General features: G+C 35.3%; 3 protein-coding genes and 1 non-coding gene across 4 annotated transcripts; 1 reads left to right on the top strand and 3 right to left on the bottom strand.

The window, feature by feature from the left end:
- Positions 1-4,201: 4,201 nt before the first annotated feature.
- LOC106715840 (DNA repair and recombination protein radC) lies at positions 4,202-6,504 on the bottom strand. Its single transcript, XM_045681477.1, has 4 exons — positions 6,265-6,504; positions 5,732-5,870; positions 5,390-5,541; positions 4,202-5,298 (listed from the first exon to the last, which is right to left on the bottom strand). The coding sequence occupies exons 1-4, from the start codon at positions 6,310-6,312 to the stop codon at positions 4,387-4,389; spliced, it is 1,251 nt and encodes a 416-aa protein (XP_045537433.1). The 5' UTR covers positions 6,313-6,504; the 3' UTR covers positions 4,202-4,386.
- A 413-nt stretch (positions 6,505-6,917) lies between these two features.
- On the top strand, positions 6,918-10,365 carry LOC106715790 (RNA 3'-terminal phosphate cyclase). The gene is made up of 9 exons (XM_014509145.2): positions 6,918-7,104; positions 7,184-7,301; positions 7,543-7,669; positions 7,909-8,094; positions 8,750-8,888; positions 9,097-9,212; positions 9,368-9,515; positions 9,708-9,818; positions 10,251-10,365. Exons 1-9 carry the CDS (start codon positions 7,063-7,065, stop codon positions 10,335-10,337), a joined length of 1,074 nt encoding a protein of 357 aa, XP_014364631.2. The 5' UTR covers positions 6,918-7,062; the 3' UTR covers positions 10,338-10,365.
- A 3,054-nt stretch (positions 10,366-13,419) lies between these two features.
- LOC123721826 lies at positions 13,420-13,622 on the bottom strand. The gene has a single exon (XR_006756318.1). It is a non-coding gene; the product is annotated as a small nucleolar RNA U3 (small nucleolar RNA).
- Positions 13,623-14,654: 1,032 nt separating this feature from the next.
- Positions 14,655-19,768, bottom strand: LOC106715800 (minor histocompatibility antigen H13). The gene is made up of 6 exons (XM_045681526.1): positions 19,463-19,768; positions 18,858-19,039; positions 17,033-17,207; positions 16,383-16,566; positions 15,579-15,888; positions 14,655-14,882 (listed from the first exon to the last, which is right to left on the bottom strand). Exons 1-6 carry the CDS (start codon positions 19,652-19,654, stop codon positions 14,819-14,821), a joined length of 1,107 nt encoding a protein of 368 aa, XP_045537482.1. The 5' UTR covers positions 19,655-19,768; the 3' UTR covers positions 14,655-14,818.
- Positions 19,769-19,805: the final 37 nt, after the last annotated feature.

Consider the following 19,805-nt stretch of genomic DNA (forward strand, 5'->3'; position numbering starts at 1 on the left):
ATGGCTATAAATGTTTCATGTAGGCAAATGCTTATTTATTGACACTATGACAGAGGAAAGAACTACATTTTTTACCCTTCCTTGTAACTAAAATTTTTTTGTAGGAAGATATATAGAGACAATATGGCGTCATTTAACGTGTTGCTATTTTTTGTTTAAAGAAGTGACAGCTTTTTTATAAAACTTAAAGTATATAAGTTGTCGGTTTTCCTACTATTTGCGACTGATTTTTACTAACAAGAAATAAAACTGATTAACTAGAGATATTGTTATCTCAGTCTACCCCTGATTAAGAAAAAAGGCTTGAAAACTTATAAGTATAAGTAATCGCGTGCCAACCAATTTAAGTTGTCTTTATAACTAAGTTGTTTCAATTTGAATTGTCAACGTACCGCCATTTTGTTAACAAAATGGCTGCTTTATGTAGGTTTATTTGTAATTTTATTTCGCTGGGACTGGCCCTATTCTATTAGTTTAACTTAGTTAAGGTATGTATGGATAAGTTTTGTTTTATCGTTCGTCCTAAAGAGGTGTTCTTTTTTGTTCTTAACCTGAGTACAATTGGATTATTTTCGTGTTCGCGAGGTTTTTTTTTTTGTATATATTCGTGTGTAAGAATCTTAATTAGTTAGAAATTAAAATTTGAGTTCATTGGAAAGTGTTTTTTATTTATACTTCCCTATAACATAACCTTTTTTGAATTTATCAAAACAAACTTCAAATTAAAAGATGACAATATGGTCCTTCGAGTCTGATATAAAACACTGGCTATAGTACATCCAGTTTGCTAACAAAGCTGTTCCTCCTCTTATTGGGAACGTGGACAAGGTCGTGGTCGGGAGACTTCCTCTTGCCCTCTTCAGCACCAGAAGCCTCTACCGCTATATCCTGGGTCGCGATCCCCATCAGAAAGTTGTCTACACTGCTGTTGTCTTTGGACACCTCTTGATCATCTGTTGACAACGGGGGATGACTTGTAAGAGGCAAGCGAGCTCCCAGACCATAGACATTACATGTTCAAAACAAAAACAAATATTTTACGAAGCCGTGGATTGTCTTCAAAGCATTGTTTTAAAATAGATTCCCTTTTTCTAACGATACTTGGAATCATTTTCAGTCGTGCTAGGGTTATTAAAAGAAAAGAAATAAATTTTAAAAAATTTAATAAATAAAAAAAATAAAACACTAAGAAGAAGGAAATTATAACTATCTCCAATCATGAAAAGAAAAACAAGAGAAAATAGTAACACAAAACTATAAAAGTACGTAATAAATTATGAAAAAAAGTAGAAAGTTATATATTAGTCCTATCTAATATTCCAAGGACCCACAAAATCTTAAGTCAACTTATCGTTTGAAGATGTTTTAAATAATTATTTGGCTGAGTTTTGCATTATTGAATGCTGAATGCTAACCCGCTCCCGTCTTCTGCTTGAGCAGCTGCTTGAGTCGGAATTCCTCTTGCGCTTGTCTCTGGCGACGTTTCCTCTCCGCCCGCGCCTCCTCCTCCGCATCAGCCCCCGCCCCGCTCGCCTCCTGTTCACCAAGCGCCGCTTTAATCCACCTATACCCTTCTAATATATAAAAAGGTGGCAAACAAGCAAGCGACCACCTAATATAGCTAGAATAGCGAAGCTACCTCTATCCATAGATAATGTTGCAGATGTGTCTGGTATATTTAATGAACAGTATATAAAAACTGAAATTTCCTGTCCATCCCCTTCCCCGCTATCTTATGTGAGGTTGATTACATCGGTCGAACTAGACCATTTAGCAAGAAGTGTTCTTGCAAGCTTAAAGGATTGTTAAAAATATCTTCTATAAAAGCTCGATAATTTTAATTTCTCTGCAATTTAAAGTTTTTACGTCCAATTTTCAATATTTTCAGTAAATAAGAAAACATGTAATATTCCGTAATAATGTAGAAAAATAAATATTGTGATGGATAAAAAAGAAACGTAAATTCAAAAAAAAAATTAAAACAATGAAACATTTTCAAGTTTCCAAACAATATTTATTATTACAATAAAAACATATATTGTAAACCCACACAATATGGTTTTAAAGTCTACGTAAAACCTATTCCATCTTCACAATTCCATTCCGACATAATTCCCGCGCAAACAATATCACTACAACATTCATATCAAACTACTGGTTAACTTTATTTTACGTTATCTCTAATACCTAATAAGAATTTTGAGCAGCATTTTGTGTAAAGACTAAAATCCCATATAAGTGTATGAGGCGAGTTATCTTATATCGAAGGCTAAGTTCACTACAACTGAAAACAGTGTTTCCCAAATTTAAACATGTTCTAAATATTTTTTTAATACAGTTGCTCAAAAAGTGGCGTATTGCAGTGACGTATAGCGTTCGGGAAGTGGGCTATTACATACTCGTGCTTTTTCTTTACCTTTTCCAAACTCGTGCGTTCTCTTTCCCAACTGTCAAAATAATGTCTATTAAAAAGAAAAAACAAACCACGAAGTTTTTATGATTCATGTAAATATTTCTACAATGAAGTTACTAATTTGTTTCAATATCAGATTTAATGATTTCATGCAATGAGTTAGGTTAGGTTTCATTTCATCTCATTAAATTTCATTTTCATTTCATATCAATAAAAATAATCTACTGAAGACTTGGCTGTAAGGGCATAGTTCCCTTTGCCCACCCAGAATGGGTGAAGAAAATAAAAAAATCTCTGCTTATATTCTTTTACGGTTGGCACCGTGTGTTGCAAACAAGTTTGTTTGTGATCTGCTTAATTTTTTCGCAACTGTATTAAAAAAAATCATTTATTAAACTTCAACAATTTATTTTATTATAAGCCAGGCAGTCGTAGAAACTGCAACTAATTACGGCTAGACAGAATTTAAGACGAAAGGAAATATTTCACACAATAGTGACCAAAATTCTTTAAAACATCAATATTGTGAATTCCATAATTAAAATGTAAATCTTACTAATATTATAATCATTATATATATGACTATTGCAAGTCTCCACTATAATTGGGAATACAGATAAAAAAAATGTTGGAAAACACTGTCATATCTTTACACACTACGTCATCCAATAGAACATCAACCGTGTATGTTCAGATACTAAAATCTTCGTTTAAAACATATTTTAGATATGTTTTATACAGAGATTTTTGTCTCAGAAACCCACGATAAGTGAATTATAAAACCCAATTCAAATCACACGTAAAATCACGACCTAGTATAAAGCACTTACACTAATAACACTTAACCCTAATACTAGTAACTTGGAAAAAATTCAATAAAAAATAGTTTACCGATTTTAGAAATATTACCAAAAAAAAATTACTAAAAAATACTAATGATTAAAATAGAATCACTAACTTCAAGTGCTATCTAAGGCTCATTACTCCATATGTAGCTATCAAGCGATAAAACACACACTCTTAGTTACCATTTAACTCCACTGCCGTTAATCTTGTACCAGATATTTGTATCTCTGTCATATTTTTTTTGACAAAACAGAGACAATATTTATGTATTCGTACAAGTGTCACAATGGAGTTGTAAAAAAACGACAGTGTTGGTATCGTATTTCCCATCCCATTTGTTTATTAATGGCAACATTAGAGGTAATACACAATTGACAATTGAAGAGGGAAAAACCAAAAAATAATTTCATATCGGTCATAATTTTTCGGAGGTTTTCTCCGTAAGTTGGCAGTGTTTCGAGATATTGGGGCACTTGGTAAATTCATTCTCGTCACCTTTCAAAATCAACTTTCTTTTCTACCATCCTTCACTTTAGGGTTGCCATTATTAGCGTCGGACACCTCAAATACTCATTAAAAACCATGACTCATGTCATATGGCAAGAAAAATTAAATCACCGAAGATTCCAGAACTTCTGTGTTATAATATTTACGTAAATTAAACACACATTATCATTTCAAATTTTAAAACCGATATAAAGATATGTATAAGTTTTTTGGAACGGTTTCAAGTCAATATTTAAACAACATATCAACTCATTGATAAACACATTATCAAAGACATAGAGTCTTTATGGTTTGTAAGAATTCATTTTCACTCATCTACCGCAATAAGACGTACGTCAGAGTACGCTGGTTTTGATAAAATTCCGAAAGCTTTCCTAAATTATTAAATAATTCAATTATTATTCATTTGTCAAACATATCGCTCAAGTGTTTACATGTCTGTCATTCAGTCCCCTCACTAAGTGAAGTGATAGAAAATGCAGTCAATACGAAGTTAAATGTTGTAATCCTTAGATAATTGAAATCTATGTCGCTTACTTTCATCTAACACCACATTCAAGAGATATTTTACACATCAAACTACTGAATACATCATGTAAGGAATGAGACGCTTAACATAATTAAGATTTAGGCGGCGTAGCGTCCTGCCCGGCGCTGGGGGAGTGCGCCTTGTGGAAACTTTCGTCAGGGAACTGCTTCTCGACCTGCTCGGCCACCCATTTTTTCACTTTCTGCTCCGTCCAGAAGCCATCATAGAAGATGGTGGGCTTTATCCAGCAGCCCTGGCTCTGCGGAGGGCCGTACTGCACCGGCTCGCCCTCCAGCCCGGCCGGCCGCACACATGCGTTCTTACATTCTGAACCGGACCGGGAATTGACCACGAGGTTTTTTGGGGGTATGTTGAAATTCAAGTTGACATTGCTGTGATGTCGGTCGAAGCTCTCGTAGGTAAAGTGCCACGGGCCGGCCGAGTACTCGTAGTACGCGTTGGGGAATATATGAGGCGGACCGACGTGGGGGGGCGCCAGACGCGGCGGCGGGTAGAGGGGGGGCACGACACCACTCATCACGGGCAGGACGAAACTTACGTTGGAGTTTGGGCGCATGTGTGCGTGCTGCGGGTGTTGCGGGTGCTGCGGGTGCTGCGGGTGCTGCGCATGCTGCGGCGGTGGGTGCGGGGCGGGGGGTCGCGGCGCTCGAGGCACATTAGCGGCGGGCGGCAGGTTGGCGGGCATGGGGTGCGCCTTGGCGACAGGCGGCGCGGGAGTCAGCACTGCATTCTTGATTGCCGGAGGGACGACGGGTCGGTTCAATGAGGCACTGCTATCCGAAGAGTCCTTTCGTATATTTTTATTGAGGGGGCTGTTTTTGGGCTCCTGCTTGTTGGCTACATTCTGGTTGTTCTCTTTGACCGGCTCCGGGGGTGGCGGAGCGGCTTCCACTTTGTTTGTTTCGAGGAGCTCCGTCAGCTCTGTGGCTACACTCCCGCCAAAACTCAACAGGGTTTCTCGCAATGCATTTGTAACTGCACACTGTAAATAATAATAATATTACAATTTTATAGTTTTTAAAACATCAAAAATTTTATATCTCATGGCATATAAATAAAGCTGTTGTAATTACCTTTCTAGCTCTATGTATAGCAGAGCCCTTGCTAGGGCCAAGTGCAGTAGCATAGCCAACATTCTCCCTGTGTATGTCAAAACTCTTCACTGTCACCAACACAAATGCTGCCACACCAGCTGTACACTTGTTTCCCACACAATCCACGAAATCTAAAAGGGCATCCGAACATATAGTCATTAAATTTTATCATTGTAGTGGGATTGAAATTATTAATATGTTAAAATATGCTGAAAAATATGCAGAATTGAATAATTTATTACATTCTAATAAAAATTTGTTTCAACTTTCCTTGCACATATAACTATAATTTTCTTTTTTAACTAATTACTGATTACATACCAAGATCTTGCTTGCTGACAGACCAGCTCCAGTTGTTGAAGCCCCACTGGGAGTGACCAAAGTTGATCAGCTGCTGCCGTCGCTGTGGGGGTTCCCAGTCCTCCTCACCAGTACTGATCTCAGGCGTGCTTGCATCTGGCTGTATTATAATTAAAAGATTTGAATACGCTTATAACAGAGAGACAGAAAAACTATCTAACATTTTAGATTCAACAAAACTCAATCTATTGTGAAATGAATCTGGTTTAAAAACCTAAAGGGTTTTTGGTCTTTTTAAATATTATCTTCATGCAAATAAAGTAGCATATTATTTTAATTAATACTTGCTTCTATCTTACTTTCTAACTAGTATAAACTAGCATAGTAAAACATACAGCACCTTTTACCATACTTTTGAAAAATAAAATTTTTTGATGATAGTAATGACAACCTCATTTATTGATTTTTAAAAATTTACCACCTTTTTCACCATACAGAAATCTTCGATAAAAATCTAGAGTGAATGTTACAAAAGGCATTAAAAACTTCATTACCATTTTAATACTGCAATTGGCCACGGGGAAGCCTGGCTTTCGCTGCATCTTTGTCAATGCAGCAAAATATAATCACCTTTATTAATAATTCATTAAAATTGTATCACACAGCAGCTACTTGCTCAACACAATAATAAAATAAGGCCTCACAAATTATATTCACAAATATTAAATTAAGAAATTAATCTCCATTTCACAAAATAAACTTAACAAAACAAGTATTGACATTTTGCGCGGTGCTCAATACGTCAAAACCAAAACTGACGTTTTGTTAACGATTGATGAATTTTGCGTTTTTGAAACTGATGTCTATTATCTATAAATGGATAAGTCATTGCTTAGAAGTTTTTCCTTCGTTCAGAGTTAAATGCGGCTGTTGAAGTTCGTGACTGTTAATTTTTCTCCATTATTAGTTTGAGTCTTAATGAATTAGCAAATTTATTTAAAATGATCATTTTCAAAATAGATTGATGGATATTAAGATCTTATTTTTACTCGTCTTTTAAACCTTTTTCCGTTTTTATAATTTTTATGTAACAGAAAGATATCCTGTTTTATTATAAAAAATTTGTAAAATAGCAAATTACCACCAACAGATCTCTTTGACGGATCTGTCAGACTGCTACAAATTTGTCAAAGTTAAGTATTTGTCAATGGTTTTCAGTTGTCAGATTTGAAATGGCAAATTCAATTCAAGTATTTACTAATTACTAGTAATTAAATTTATTTTACTCTCACTTACCGCTAACTAAAACTAAATAAAAAAAATTAAATAAAAGAAGTTAATATATTTTCACCATGTCACAATGTATGGAGATTGATGGGAGTGTTTTAGAAGGGGTAGGTAAAATAAAATAATTGTGCAATAATTTACTGGCAAATACAAATACTTTTTTCTAATTACGATTTTATATTCCAGGGCGGACAAATCCTACGAAACTCTATATCACTTAGTGCTATCCTAGGAATACCAGTACGGGTAATGAACATAAGAGCAAAGCGAAGTAAACCCGGCTTAGCTGCTCAACATTTGAAAGGTTATTTGTTTAATGTCTACATAGTGAATTGGCGATTCCCTTAGTGTAGAGTTCTCATCCTAAATTTACGCTAATTTATTTCTTTCCATTAAACTATTTATCAAGATTCCATTTTAATAAATTTTTTGTAATCATTATTAAAGCTATAACTCCCAGATATTTAAAACATTTAAAAGTTTGATGTTATTCCTAATTTAAACTTAAATGAAATGCAGTCTTTTTAAGATATTTATTTATTTAGGTATTCAGTTGGTAGCAGAAATGTGTAGAGCCAAACTCAAAGGTGCCAGCATTGGGTCTACAGATGTTGAGTTCATCCCTGGCAAGCTACGAGGAGGCCATTACGTCGCTGACACACAGACAGCAGGGTAAAGAGTTGATGTACAATATACTTTTCTTTTACTAATATTAAAAATGCAAAAGTTTGGATGAATTTTTATTCTTACTTAACTCTAGAAAGGCTAAACAGATCTGAATGAAATATGCAATAGAGATTGCAATCTAGATTAGCGCATTAGCTAGTTTACACAACTTTTTTTATTCCATGCAGATAAAGGTGCAGGTGACATAGATTATAAATTTTTTATTATTTGTAAAATATTTACAGATCTATCAGTTTACTTCTCCAAGTGGCATTACCCTGTGCATTAATGGCAGATGGGCCCGTCACACTGGATCTTAAAGGTGGCACCAACGCAGATATGGCACCTCAGATTGACTACATGTGTGTGGTCCTACGACCACTGCTACTAAAGTTCAAAGTGGACTTTTCCTGGAAGATACATAGAAGGGGGTAAGTTTTAATACAATTTCTTTGATATGACAATCCATTTCATTTTTTTAAATATACTAGCTGTCGCACGCAACTCCGTCCGCGCGCAGTTAAAAAAAACTAAATGGGGGGGGGGGTTATGAAAAATAGATGTTGGCCGATTCTCAGACCTACTGAATATGCTCACACAATTTCATGAGAATCGGTCAAGCCGTTTCGGAGGAGTACGGGAACGTAAACTGTGACATGAGAATTTTATATATTAGATTGAGTTTGTGATCGATGTATTATCCTATTCAAATATCTTGACCAAAGTCTTACTGCACAGTGCCCTCTCCCCACATCCCGCTATGCTCCAATACACCTACTAACATTGTGTTTTGGGCAGCCCACTTGCAAGAAGTTAAGAGCCGCTACCTCATCATCATCTCCCTGGCCTTTTCCCACTCACGTGGGGTCGGCACACAAGGTTATAAAACCTTAAAGTGTTGGCTTTAGTTTTTACGGCCGGCAGCCTGCCTGTCGCCAACCCTACTTGGGAGGCCTACGGCTAAGAGCCGCTACCTGTAAACTATAATACTCAGTTTTTTTTTTAATTTTTGCAATGTATATATTGGTTAAATGTAAAAATTACTCTACATATTTTTTATTACTTTCTCTCATTTCTATATTACAGTTATTTCCCCCGTGGTGGAGGTCATGTGACATTTGATATCAAGCCAGTGCGGCAGCTGCACGGTGTTGATATGACTGATCAGGGAGTTGTTAAATGTGTACAGGGCTGGAGCTTTGTTGCAGGCAGGTTGCCTATTAAGGTATATCTTTGAATTATATTTGATATGTTAAATATTAACCTCCTTACTGTGAAATAACAGTATTGTAATTCTTGTGTTAGTAACTGTTTTTTTTTTTTCAAAAAATAGACATTTAAAATGCGTGAGGAAAATGTAAATTTTACGATCTACCTTGTGTAATGTATTTTTTTGGCTATGTTTAATTTCTTTATTTATTTGTCAAAATCAGATGGCTTATCAAATGTCTGACGGTGCGCGTTCGGAGCTGACTAACTTACCCAATGTCAATATACAAACATACAAGGAAGACCAAAACATGGCACCCGACAACTGCAACGGTATTGTGTGAGTATTCCCGCACTCTGACAAGTTGTTTGATCGAACTGTCCGAAAACCATGCTTAATCTAGATTTCAAAATTCACGGTTTGTCTATACCATCGAGTAACATAATTTTTTTGTAATATATTATTATAATTTAATAATGTATGTTTTGTTGTAGTCTTGCTTGCGAGACTAGTACTGGTTGTGTGTTGGGTGGTGACGCGTTGGGACGGCGTGGGGCGGAGCCCTACGCGCTGGGCCGATGCGCCGCAGCCGACGTCACCGCGGCCCTGCGCTGCGGCGCCTGTCTTGACAAACATGCTCAAGTTAGTACATTATATTAAAAAAAATATTCTTACATATATATAATAATTAATTAATTTAAAAACCAATGAAACAAAAAAAGAAGAAATTAAAAATAATATTTCTTATCTGTAATTTTTATGTACAGCAGAGTAGAAATTTCTTGTAACAGTTCTAAAAAAAAAATTAATGCCTGTTTTGTTTAATAATTCTAGGACCAGATGATAATTTACATGTTGCTGAGTGAAGGTAGGTCCGCAGTCAAATGTGGAGAGGTCACTCTGCACACCCGCACTGCTATATACATAGCAGAACTCATTGCAAAGGTCTGTATAACTATTTCGTGACGTCATAGCTATTAGATAAAAAAAATAGGTTCTATAAAACATCTAATATATAAAATTCTCGTGTCGCGGTGTTTGTGGTTAAACTCCTCCGAAACGGCTTGACCGATTCTCATGAAATTTTGTGAGCATATTCAGTAGGTCTGAGAATCGGACAACATTTTTCTTTTTTTTTTTAACTGCGCGCGGACGGAGTCGCGGGCCACAGCTAGTACTATATAAAATCGTTATTAAATCTCCGAGTTCAATGAATAATTTATTGAAATTTTGTAATCTTTTTGCAAATCTAAGTAATTGGTGCTCACATTTTTATTTTAAATGCATTATATTTAGAAATATCTATTATCTTTTAAAGTTCTAAATTAAATTGATGTAAATTTTTTTTATTGAATATGTTTTTTTTTACAATTCCAGGTGAAATTCACAATAAAAGATGAAGGAGAAGCGAATATTATTGAATGTGTTGGACTTGGACTTATCAACAAAAATGTACCACTTTAATAATACAATATGCAAGAAGTTGGAATGAAATGTTGGACTTAAAGTTGATTTTCACTGTTGAAATTTCTAAAGAAAATCTTTCTAAGTTTTAAAAAGATAAGTGAAATTACATATGTTATCTATACTTTATGTACGTATACTTTGAAGATTGATACCCAGTGGTATGATAATATCTTACTAATCTATATATATAAAAGAAAGTCGTGTTAGTTACACTATTTATAACTCAAGATCGGTCGAACTGATTTAGCTGAAAATTGATGGGGAGTTAGCTTAGAACTAGGAGATGGACATAGGAACTTTTTTTATCTTGTGTGCTTTTTTTTATTCCGCGCGGACAGAGTCGCGGGTAAAAGCTAGTATTATAAATGCGAAAGTTTAGATGGATGGATGTTTGAAGATATCTCCGGAACGACTCAATGGATCTTGATGAAATTTGATACAGATGTAGAACATAATCTGGAAAAGTGCTATTAGTTATAGACTACTTATTTTGTCTTTTTTTATCCCGCGCGGACAGATCTGGTTGCATAAATACTCCTCCAATCTGCAGACGGTATGACTTTACATTAAATAAGTATGTACCAATTAATAATAGGACTATTTAATCTCATTTAATATATTCCTATTTTCAACTATAGATGTATACAAGCTTGAACTTTATATAATTAAAGTAATTTTTTTTATTGTCACTGTTTGTTCCGATTACAGTGATACTGTTTATCGTTATCTCTATTTTTCTAAGAGAATGTGACAGATGACATGTGCCAAATAAGTGTTTAAAACAAAAAAGGCAAAGGTCTTGTTGGCCAGTATGCCACCTCATTGGCAGAATGTTTAATTCTGCATTCATATGCTTTCGTAAAAACTTATGCCCGAATACTGAAACGTTACTTAAATATCTCCTTTCGTAAGCATTGCTTAAAATTTAACAGACGTCAAAATTTAAGTGGTATACACAAACGCAAATCAAGACATGTAAGCGCGTGATTCCGTAAGTAGACGTATTATTTTTACGTCATGGCAACATCCTTTGTTTTCGGTCAAAGAGTGTATAAAAATACTTGTTCTCGATTACGTTTTCTTAAAATTCACTTTACGTATCCGTTTCACGCAGCATGGCTTGGACAACCTATAGTTGTAAGACGTGTTCATTCCCAAATAGTAAAGAAATTTAAAATAAAAATACTAAATAATCAAAAATCAAAGAAGGTTGTTAAAAAATATCCTTTCTGTTTAAAGTATTTTTAAATAAAAAAAAATAAAAAATTTGACCATACTTTTGTAGAATGGAAAGCATCTGGCGTTATGTTTTGACAAGTTTAAATTAATAAAATTTTAATAAATCATAATATCATCAAGACACTTTTTAAGCAGTTTAAGCGGGCGCAGACAGATGTCGCTACAAACCTATTTGCGATTTCGATATATTCTCGTTCAGTCGGCATTTTTATATAAATACTAGCTGTCGCCCGCGACTCCGTTCGTGCGCAGTTAAAAAAATCTTTATAGGGGTATGAATAATAGATTTTGGCCGATTCTCAGACCTACTGAATATGCTCACAAAATTTCATGAGAATCGGTCAAGCCATTTCGGAGGAGTACGGGAACGAACATTGTGACATGAGAATTTTATTTGTCCGAAAGCGATGATAATGATGAAGCAGACATGTTAACACCTTAGATTTTTACTTTTAAGATAGCTCGCGACCACTCTTAAATTGTTGGCGTACTTAAGTCGACATGACAGTTCTTTTGACAGCAAAATGTCGTTGAGTGACGATCCAGTATAAGAAATGTGATTTGAGTGGTCTTTAAGCATGGTACGATTTGATTGGCATCAAAGTTGAGATGCGTCTTTAACTGACTTACGAAAATTGCATATTGAAGTTTAAGCGTGGTCTTATAATTTAAGACGCTCTTACATATTTAAGTGACGTTTCAGTATTCGGGCATAAGTGTTTCAAATACATTTAAATTTAAATATACGTCAACCCTTTTATACCGTGACTAGCGTCCGGCGCAAATTTTTGACAAAGCATAATTATTGAAACATTATGCGTAGTCTTGCGAAATGTTTACCAATAAATAATTAAGTACTTATAAGAAAGCATTGTGTTGATACATATTTATGGTTTAAGGTTACGTACACAATATCACACGGTGTGAATGTACGCTAATACGGTACATTAAAAAAAAACAGTCGAATTGATAACCTCCTTCTTTTTGAAGTCGGCTAAAAAATAAACTGTACTGATGTTTTTTATTAGTGTTAATGTTATTTATTGTTACTCACTATATAAGATTTTTATAAATAATAATTTATATGAGAACTTTAATTGTTTGATTTATATATCCTTATATACCTTAGATTCGAACGAAATGGGATATTTTTAATTTAAATACGTTGTTTATAATGTGTACAATGTCTACACAATTAAATCCTTTTAAAAATACGACTTTAAAAGTTAAAAATTTAGTTTTATTAATTCGTTGTAAATTTCGTCTTAAGCTTGGGCTTTGTTTTCTTTTATAAAAAGCAGTAACAATATTTAAGTATTCACAACTCTTTTGATGTCAAAATTATGGACAACTACTAGTGCTTTAATTAACAGTCGTAGAAAAAGCAATATCTGTTTGGTCTGAACTGGCTGGCTCAAACGGCGAAATACCACTACCACTCTAAAGATAGTCGTGATGGGGATGTCATCCCATTCATTCATTTCTTTGATGTTACAATTATATTGTTATAAGAACTTACATGTAACATCCTGTAAGGGCATAGCCATAGCAAAATACGATACAACATGCGACTATATGTAGGTGCCAGAGTCGTGTACAGTAATACTTAAATTCCATTAATTTTTTTCCAATTTACATTCCCCATTCAATTTCTGTAAAAAATCGATGTATTGCGATCAGTTTGGGCTATTGCCTGGTTTTTCAAGTAGCTTATAGGTCGCCGTTTAGAATTTTGCGTCTCCAATTTTAATCGAGTATCCTTGTTTGCCATAAATCGCAAAGTCGGCTACTACATCGATCAACGGTAATTTACTAGTCAAGTTATATAAAGTTGAAAAAAACCACTCAGACAGCGACAACGCCCCACACTCCCCGCTTGCGCGGAGAGCGAACGATCATCGAGGGCTGGCAGCGAGCTGCTGCCGCCCGCCTCACGCTCAGGGCGCCGCGCCACGTCTCATCAACGTGGTTGGTACGATCTCACATGTTGTGAAGGTCTCGTGAAGAACTTACTGTAGAAATGATCCTATGAAGTAAGGTCTTGCTGGAGTTTGGCAAACCCGCACAACTCATTACAGTGGGACAATTTTCTACATCGTGATTTTGATATTTAACAATTGCTTGTCACGACATCTAGCGGTGACTTAACTCGTCACAACAAATTGGAATAGTCAAAATAATAGTTGTTTGTGAAATTTTGTTTCAAGATTTTAATTTCACGCTATAACTCTGTATTATTATTATTACTAGTAAAATTTAATTAAATAAATAAGGAAATTGGATCTCAAAAATGGCCATTTGGGTTCCACAAATGCGACATCTATTTATATAAAAACAAACTTAATTCTTTAAAACCTATCAGGCCACTAGATGGCGCTTTACAAGAGAAAAGGTAATTTTAATGCAAACGTACTAAATTTTAAATTATCAAACCACAACACAATATTATATTGCTTGTGTAATCAAGATACGTAAAAAATGAAATCATACAGAATGATAGAGCGATACGTCGCCACAAATTATTAAATGCCACTAACATAACCTATTTAGAAACAATTTTTTTCTCATGAAAAGAAAGGCATTAATCAAACATACTCTTTATTTATCTTCACATTTTGTACAAAACCCATCAAATAAATGAAACAAAAAATAGTTTTCATACATTTATTAAGTATAAGTCGTACACCGATTAAAGTTCGCCTGCCCTGTTGAATAAATTCTTGTGACATCTAGACGCGAAGATAACTATATGAGACAGTATAAAATAAAAGATTTGCTATTGAAATGTATAGAGAGAGAGTTTGGTAACATTCAAGGTAAAGCTAACAAAAATATAAAACTTAATCAGCTAAGAGTCACATGAAGCTAAACAAAATACAATATATACAATGATTTGTTTGACAAAATAAAAAAAAAACTCTGAAAAAGGAAAACAATTTAAAAAGTAAATAAATAATTAATACATATATTATGCACATATTTAATTACATATAAAAAAATATGTTGAACACATATTTTTTTAAATCGATTTTTTAAAAAAAATATTTTATTGTAACTTCTTCGAACATAAAATGGAAGATAATGAAATATGGAAGTTCAAAGTTCGCACAAATTTTCATCACTCACCAAATTCAATCAAATACAGTTCCAATGGTCTCATAATAAGTAAGTTTGTCTATATTTATATATATGTATGTACTTGGTGTGCGGGTGTTTGTGCTCGGCGGCCGCGCGCCTCTCTACTCAGTCTTCTTTGACTTGTCACCCTCCGCCGTCTCCGTCACCGCCGTCTGATCCTCGTAGCTGTAAATTGCATTTATAATTATACTAGCTGTCGCGCGCGACTCCGTCCGCGCAGTTAATAAGCTTATGACACGTTCGTAGATTTACCATAGCAGCGCCATCTATTGATTACTTACTCAACCCAGTCGAAAGGTATCGACATCTGTTAGAATCATTTGGAGTTAACAGATAATTGTGACTGTCAAATAATAACAGACAAATAATTAGCAATAAATTAAAATTGCGACTATAATTTGAGATTTAAACTATCCTATCTCTCAAGTTGGATCGAACTGCACATGGTGTGTGAATTTTATTATAATCGGTTAAGTGGTTTAGGAGTCCATTGAGGACAATTCCTAACAGTGGTAGACGCCAGCAACAACAACATCTGTTGCACGAATTGGCCGGCTCGCCCGGTGAAATACCACGACCACACAGACTACTGGCGTGAAGTGGAAGTAATTCTGCGTTTCGTCTGATGAGTGTGGTGCCGGAATGCGGTGTAGCTAACTAGCTACTATCCACCAATTTTCAGCCGAATTGCTTCAACCATTTTTAAGTTATAAATAGTCTACTTACTCCATTTTCTTTTAAATATATTTGCAAGATAAAATTTGTAGTTTTGGGGGCAAATTTGACCTAATTATATTTAGCGTCTAATCTAATGACGTCATCAAAATGAGTAGGAAATTAAAATCTCCTAAATGTACTGACTTGAAGAGTGCATTGATGTCCCCCTTGAGTAGGGCAAGTGTGAGCGGAGTGGCGAGACAGGCGGGCACCAGGTAGAGCAGGGCGGGCTGGGCGTGTCGCCACACGTGCATCACGAGGATGGTGGCGAGAAGACCAGCTACGTAGGCGAGGAATGTAGCGCGGAAGTAGAGCTCGGAGCCGCGCCGCAGCGACTTGTCGAAGCGCAGCAGCAGCGCTATGAAGATGCCGGGCACCACGATGTCGCCCAGACCCAGCATCGCGAAGTTGCTCGCGCTCAGACCGTTCACCAGCAGGTCTTGTGGGAACACCACTGAACAAACATTTATACATTACTAGCTTTTACCCGCGACTCCGTCCGCGCGGAATAAAAAAAAGCACACAAGATAAAAAGTTCCTATGAACGTCTCCTAGTTCTAAGCTACCTCCCCATCAATTTTCAGCTAAATCAGTCGGTCGAACTTCTTGAGTTATAAATAGTGTAACTAACACAAGTCAATATACATTATTCAGTCCTCAGGAAGGGTAGAGGAATTTGGCAAAGTAGGAGACACATAAGAACGGGTAATATCCTGTTTGTGTGCATACCCTCCTCTGTCAATTAAATGTTGGTGACACATATGCTTATGTGTCCTTGAATTCATATTCTAAATTGTCAGATTGGTAGTCAGATTTTTTTACTATTTTACAACATAATTAATTAACAAATAGTTATAAAATAATTGTTTTGACATAATTTATTTATGCGCTAAAAACATCTAAAATTGCAGATGATCTTAAATTAAAAGTATATTCAAAGCAACTCACGTTTGATTGGCGCTTCGAATGACTTGGCAACGGTCACCATAACATTGGTGCCGAACACCCAGAAAATATCATAGAGGAAGAGTCCGCTGAGCAGGATGCAACCTGTCACCACATTGTTCAGATGCAGCAGCTCCACTCCGTTGATCGCGAACGCAATGCCGAACAGGTTGTTGGCGATCCAGTGCTGATGATACAATCATGACAATATTAAACCATTCCAAGATCTCAGTCATGTAATTGTATATTTTGTGAAAAAAAAGAAAACCTAAACTTGATATTTATGAATACAACTTTATGTTAAAGGCTTTTTTAAAAGCTATCAATGTTTTAGATTGGTTTTGGAAATTACATAATATTTCAAGATCAACTATTATCATCATCATCAGCTCACTATAAGTCCCCACCGAGGGGCTCGGAGCCTACCCCAAGTTAGGGGTGACTAGGTCATAGTCAACCACGCTGGCCAAGGGCGGGTTGGTTGACTTCACATATAGACTATCACTAAAGTTGAAACCATATTGACAAAAAGAAAATTGGCAACCAAATGACTTAATTTTCTTCCTTGCCTGTGTCTTTCCCATTATTTTCCAGTTCTAAAGGCTTATTTAATTTTTAAACAGATCAAATATGTCTTATAATTTTTTTCTCACCTTCTTGAGCAGATACCAGGCGCCGAGGCAGAGTGAGATGAGCAGACAGATGACATCATAAGAAGTGAACTTGTAGTTGACGATGTCGGTGCGCGCGTCTCCATCGCCTCGCGTGAAATGCACATGGTACGGCATGTTAGGAATCGATGCGGGAACAACCAGCGCTATAATAGGGCTGAAACCAATGCAAATCAGTTATTATTCAAAGTAAGAGACAATAATCCCACACTTTTTTAAGAAGTGTTGACACTATATGTACTAATATTACATACTAGCTTTTACCCGCGACACCGTCCGCGCGGAATAAAAAATAGAAAACGGGGTAAAAATTATCCTATGTCCGTTTCCTGGTTCTAAGCTACCTGCCCACCAATTTTCAGTCAAATCGATTCAGCCGTTCTTGAGTTATAAATAGTGTAACTAACACGACTTTCTTATATATATACCTCTAGATATGTCTATGAGCCTTTTTTTCTTTTTTTTTTATAAGAGAAGGGGGCAAACGAGCAGCGGGAACACCAAGGTGTTCATCAATGCCCATGGACATCTGCAATACCAGAGGAATCGCAGATGCGTTGCCGACCTTTGAGATGGTGATATGCTTGCTACTTGAAGGACCCTAAGTCATAGTTGTTTAGAAATAGCGCCGAAGTCAGACCATTCCACAACACGGCGGTACGCGGTAGAAAGCTACGCGAAAACTGCACGGTTGTGGATTGCCAGCCATTGAGATGGTGTGGATGGAACCTGGCAGTCTGTCATGTTGTCTGATGACGGAACTTGGCGGCAGGAATTTTCCAATTGTAGTTGTTTTAAACTCTTTTCTTACACATTTTCTGTTTCAAACCATCTATAGCAGAGATATAATTTGTTTTTTCCTCATTGATCTAATCAAAGCTTATTCCTAATTGTTATAACATTTAATGCAACAAATCCCCTTCTTACTTTATGAAAATAGTACTGAAAATGTAAGTATATTCACTCAACAAACTTGTCTTTTTCATTAAAAAAAAAATAACAAATTACAAAAAAAAAGGAAAATCTTCTATTGCATAAAAATTAAGTACTATAATGAATAACTATTATTAATTCCGTTTTTTTTTTTGTTGAAATTGAATAACATTTTTTTTTATTTATTATTTTACATTAGCATATAATTAGTACTGATTAATATAATAAATAACATTGAAATGTACTTTATATTATTATAATGTAATGAAAACCTTGAATTTCTAACTTGAACAAATTACACAAGATATTTGCAAGTTATATGAGCAAATAGTGTTTAGGTATTTTTACATTTGCCACAAAACTGTTGTTTTGTCATAATTTTTTTTTTGGGCAATGGCAAATTTTGTCTATCATCTGTTTATAACTGTACATTGAATGAATTCTATATGCAATTTATTGTATTAGAGATAAAAAGACAAATAGTCACACAAATTACAAATATGCAGCATACACAATTTTCCAGTGACATATCTATTAATTTAATCTTTTTTTAAATTTTTGTCAACTGAAATGTAAAGGCAGTTACATCCTACCAACACTGCACAATGTGACAACAAGCTATCCTACAAGTCCTTTATTCCACTGATCTTTCAACTTGAAAAACATGGCACTTAGTAGTTAACTGCTATAGTTATATAGAGGGCTATAATTTCAGCAAGTCTTAGCTCATATTTTACATCATCATCAGCTCACTATACATCCCCACTGAGGGGATTGGAGTCTACCCTAATTTAGGGGTGACTAGGCCATAGTCAATTAAGCCATAGTAGGTGTAAATTATCTGAGTTAAAAGACACTGGTTTAAATTACTCACCTAAGAAGATGGCTCAATGCTAATACACCAAGGAAGAAGAAGTATCCTGTTAGAAGAAGATTGATGTATTCCTTGGAGAAGAACTGGAAGAAAATGTAGAGTGTGAAGAGTGCACAGGAGGCTATCAGTGGGAACATCAGCGCATCCTTATTAGACATGGTCTCATGGCGTTCACCAGATTCCTGAAACAGTTTTAAAGTCTTTGTGATTGATTTGCCCTGTATATTTAGTTCAACAGTGGAAATGGCAGAATTGGGGTCATCCATTGATGTCACAATTCATGGAGGACAACTTCTACAAGAAATGTTATTATATTTTTTTACTAATTTCATTGCTATTCAGATATGAAAGGCTGGCGCGCAATGGCTGCTTATAATGTTGACATGAAATAAGATCAATTGCTTTATGATACGAGTTATTTAGTGGATAAGTTAAAACCAATTTTAATAACCGCACAATCTGTTATGTCTACATTTACTGCATTACCTCGTAATGCCACGATGACAAGACGTGTAACGTAGGTATTGGAATAAGCTTACAATTGCATCTTGAGTATAAGTAGTTTATAATTGTATCTTAAACAAAAAGTATGTTATGAAACTCACCTTTTGCTCTTTCAGGTATTTAACAGACCGAAAAGAGCCGAAAAATATTGGTAAGACAGCCATAATGACCAAACTCAAGTAGGCGATCGCAATGCCTTCGATACTCGTTGGTGGTTTATCCGTAACATTTTTCACTGCTTCTTTAACTGTTTCCTCGATGTTTAGCGGTATTTCTGTTAAAGGTTCTGCCATTTTATTAACTATCGTTATGCCAATAAATGTAAAAACCACAACAGCTCTCTTAGTACCACTTCAGTGTTTCAGTGGCACACTTTGACAAGAAATTGACAAGTGTACACTTAGATTTAAAATGTTGGTAATTGTATTTGTATTGAACAAATAA

The sequence above is a fragment of the Papilio machaon genome, chromosome 16, assembly GCF_912999745.1.
Source record: "Papilio machaon chromosome 16, ilPapMach1.1, whole genome shotgun sequence".
Lineage (NCBI taxonomy): Eukaryota > Metazoa > Arthropoda > Insecta > Lepidoptera > Papilionidae > Papilio > Papilio machaon.

Excerpts from the sequence above, each read along its gene's own strand:
- LOC106715840 (XM_045681477.1), bottom strand. The coding sequence starts at position 6,312 with ATGCAGCGAAAGCCAGGCTTCCCCGTGGCCAATTGCAGTATTAAAATG. Across the intron at positions 5,542-5,731 it reads TGTCAGCAAGCAAGATCTTG|ATTTCGTGGATTGTGTGGGA; the intron begins GTATGTAATCAG and ends ATGCCCTTTTAG. Across the intron at positions 5,299-5,389 it reads CTATACATAGAGCTAGAAAG|TGTGCAGTTACAAATGCATT; the intron begins GTAATTACAACA and ends TATTATTTACAG.
- LOC106715790 (XM_014509145.2), top strand. The coding sequence starts at position 7,063 with ATGTCACAATGTATGGAGATTGATGGGAGTGTTTTAGAAGGG. Across the intron at positions 7,302-7,542 it reads AGCTGCTCAACATTTGAAAG|GTATTCAGTTGGTAGCAGAA; the intron begins GTTATTTGTTTA and ends TTATTTATTTAG. Across the intron at positions 9,516-9,707 it reads GTCTTGACAAACATGCTCAA|GACCAGATGATAATTTACAT; the intron begins GTTAGTACATTA and ends TAATAATTCTAG.
- LOC106715800 (XM_045681526.1), bottom strand. The coding sequence starts at position 19,654 with ATGGCAGAACCTTTAACAGAAATACCGCTAAACATCGAGGAAACAGTT. Across the intron at positions 17,208-18,857 it reads GCATTGAGCCATCTTCTTAG|CCCTATTATAGCGCTGGTTG; the intron begins GTGAGTAATTTA and ends CATTGGTTTCAG. Across the intron at positions 15,889-16,382 it reads ATTCGAAGCGCCAATCAAAC|TGGTGTTCCCACAAGACCTG; the intron begins GTGAGTTGCTTT and ends ATGTTTGTTCAG.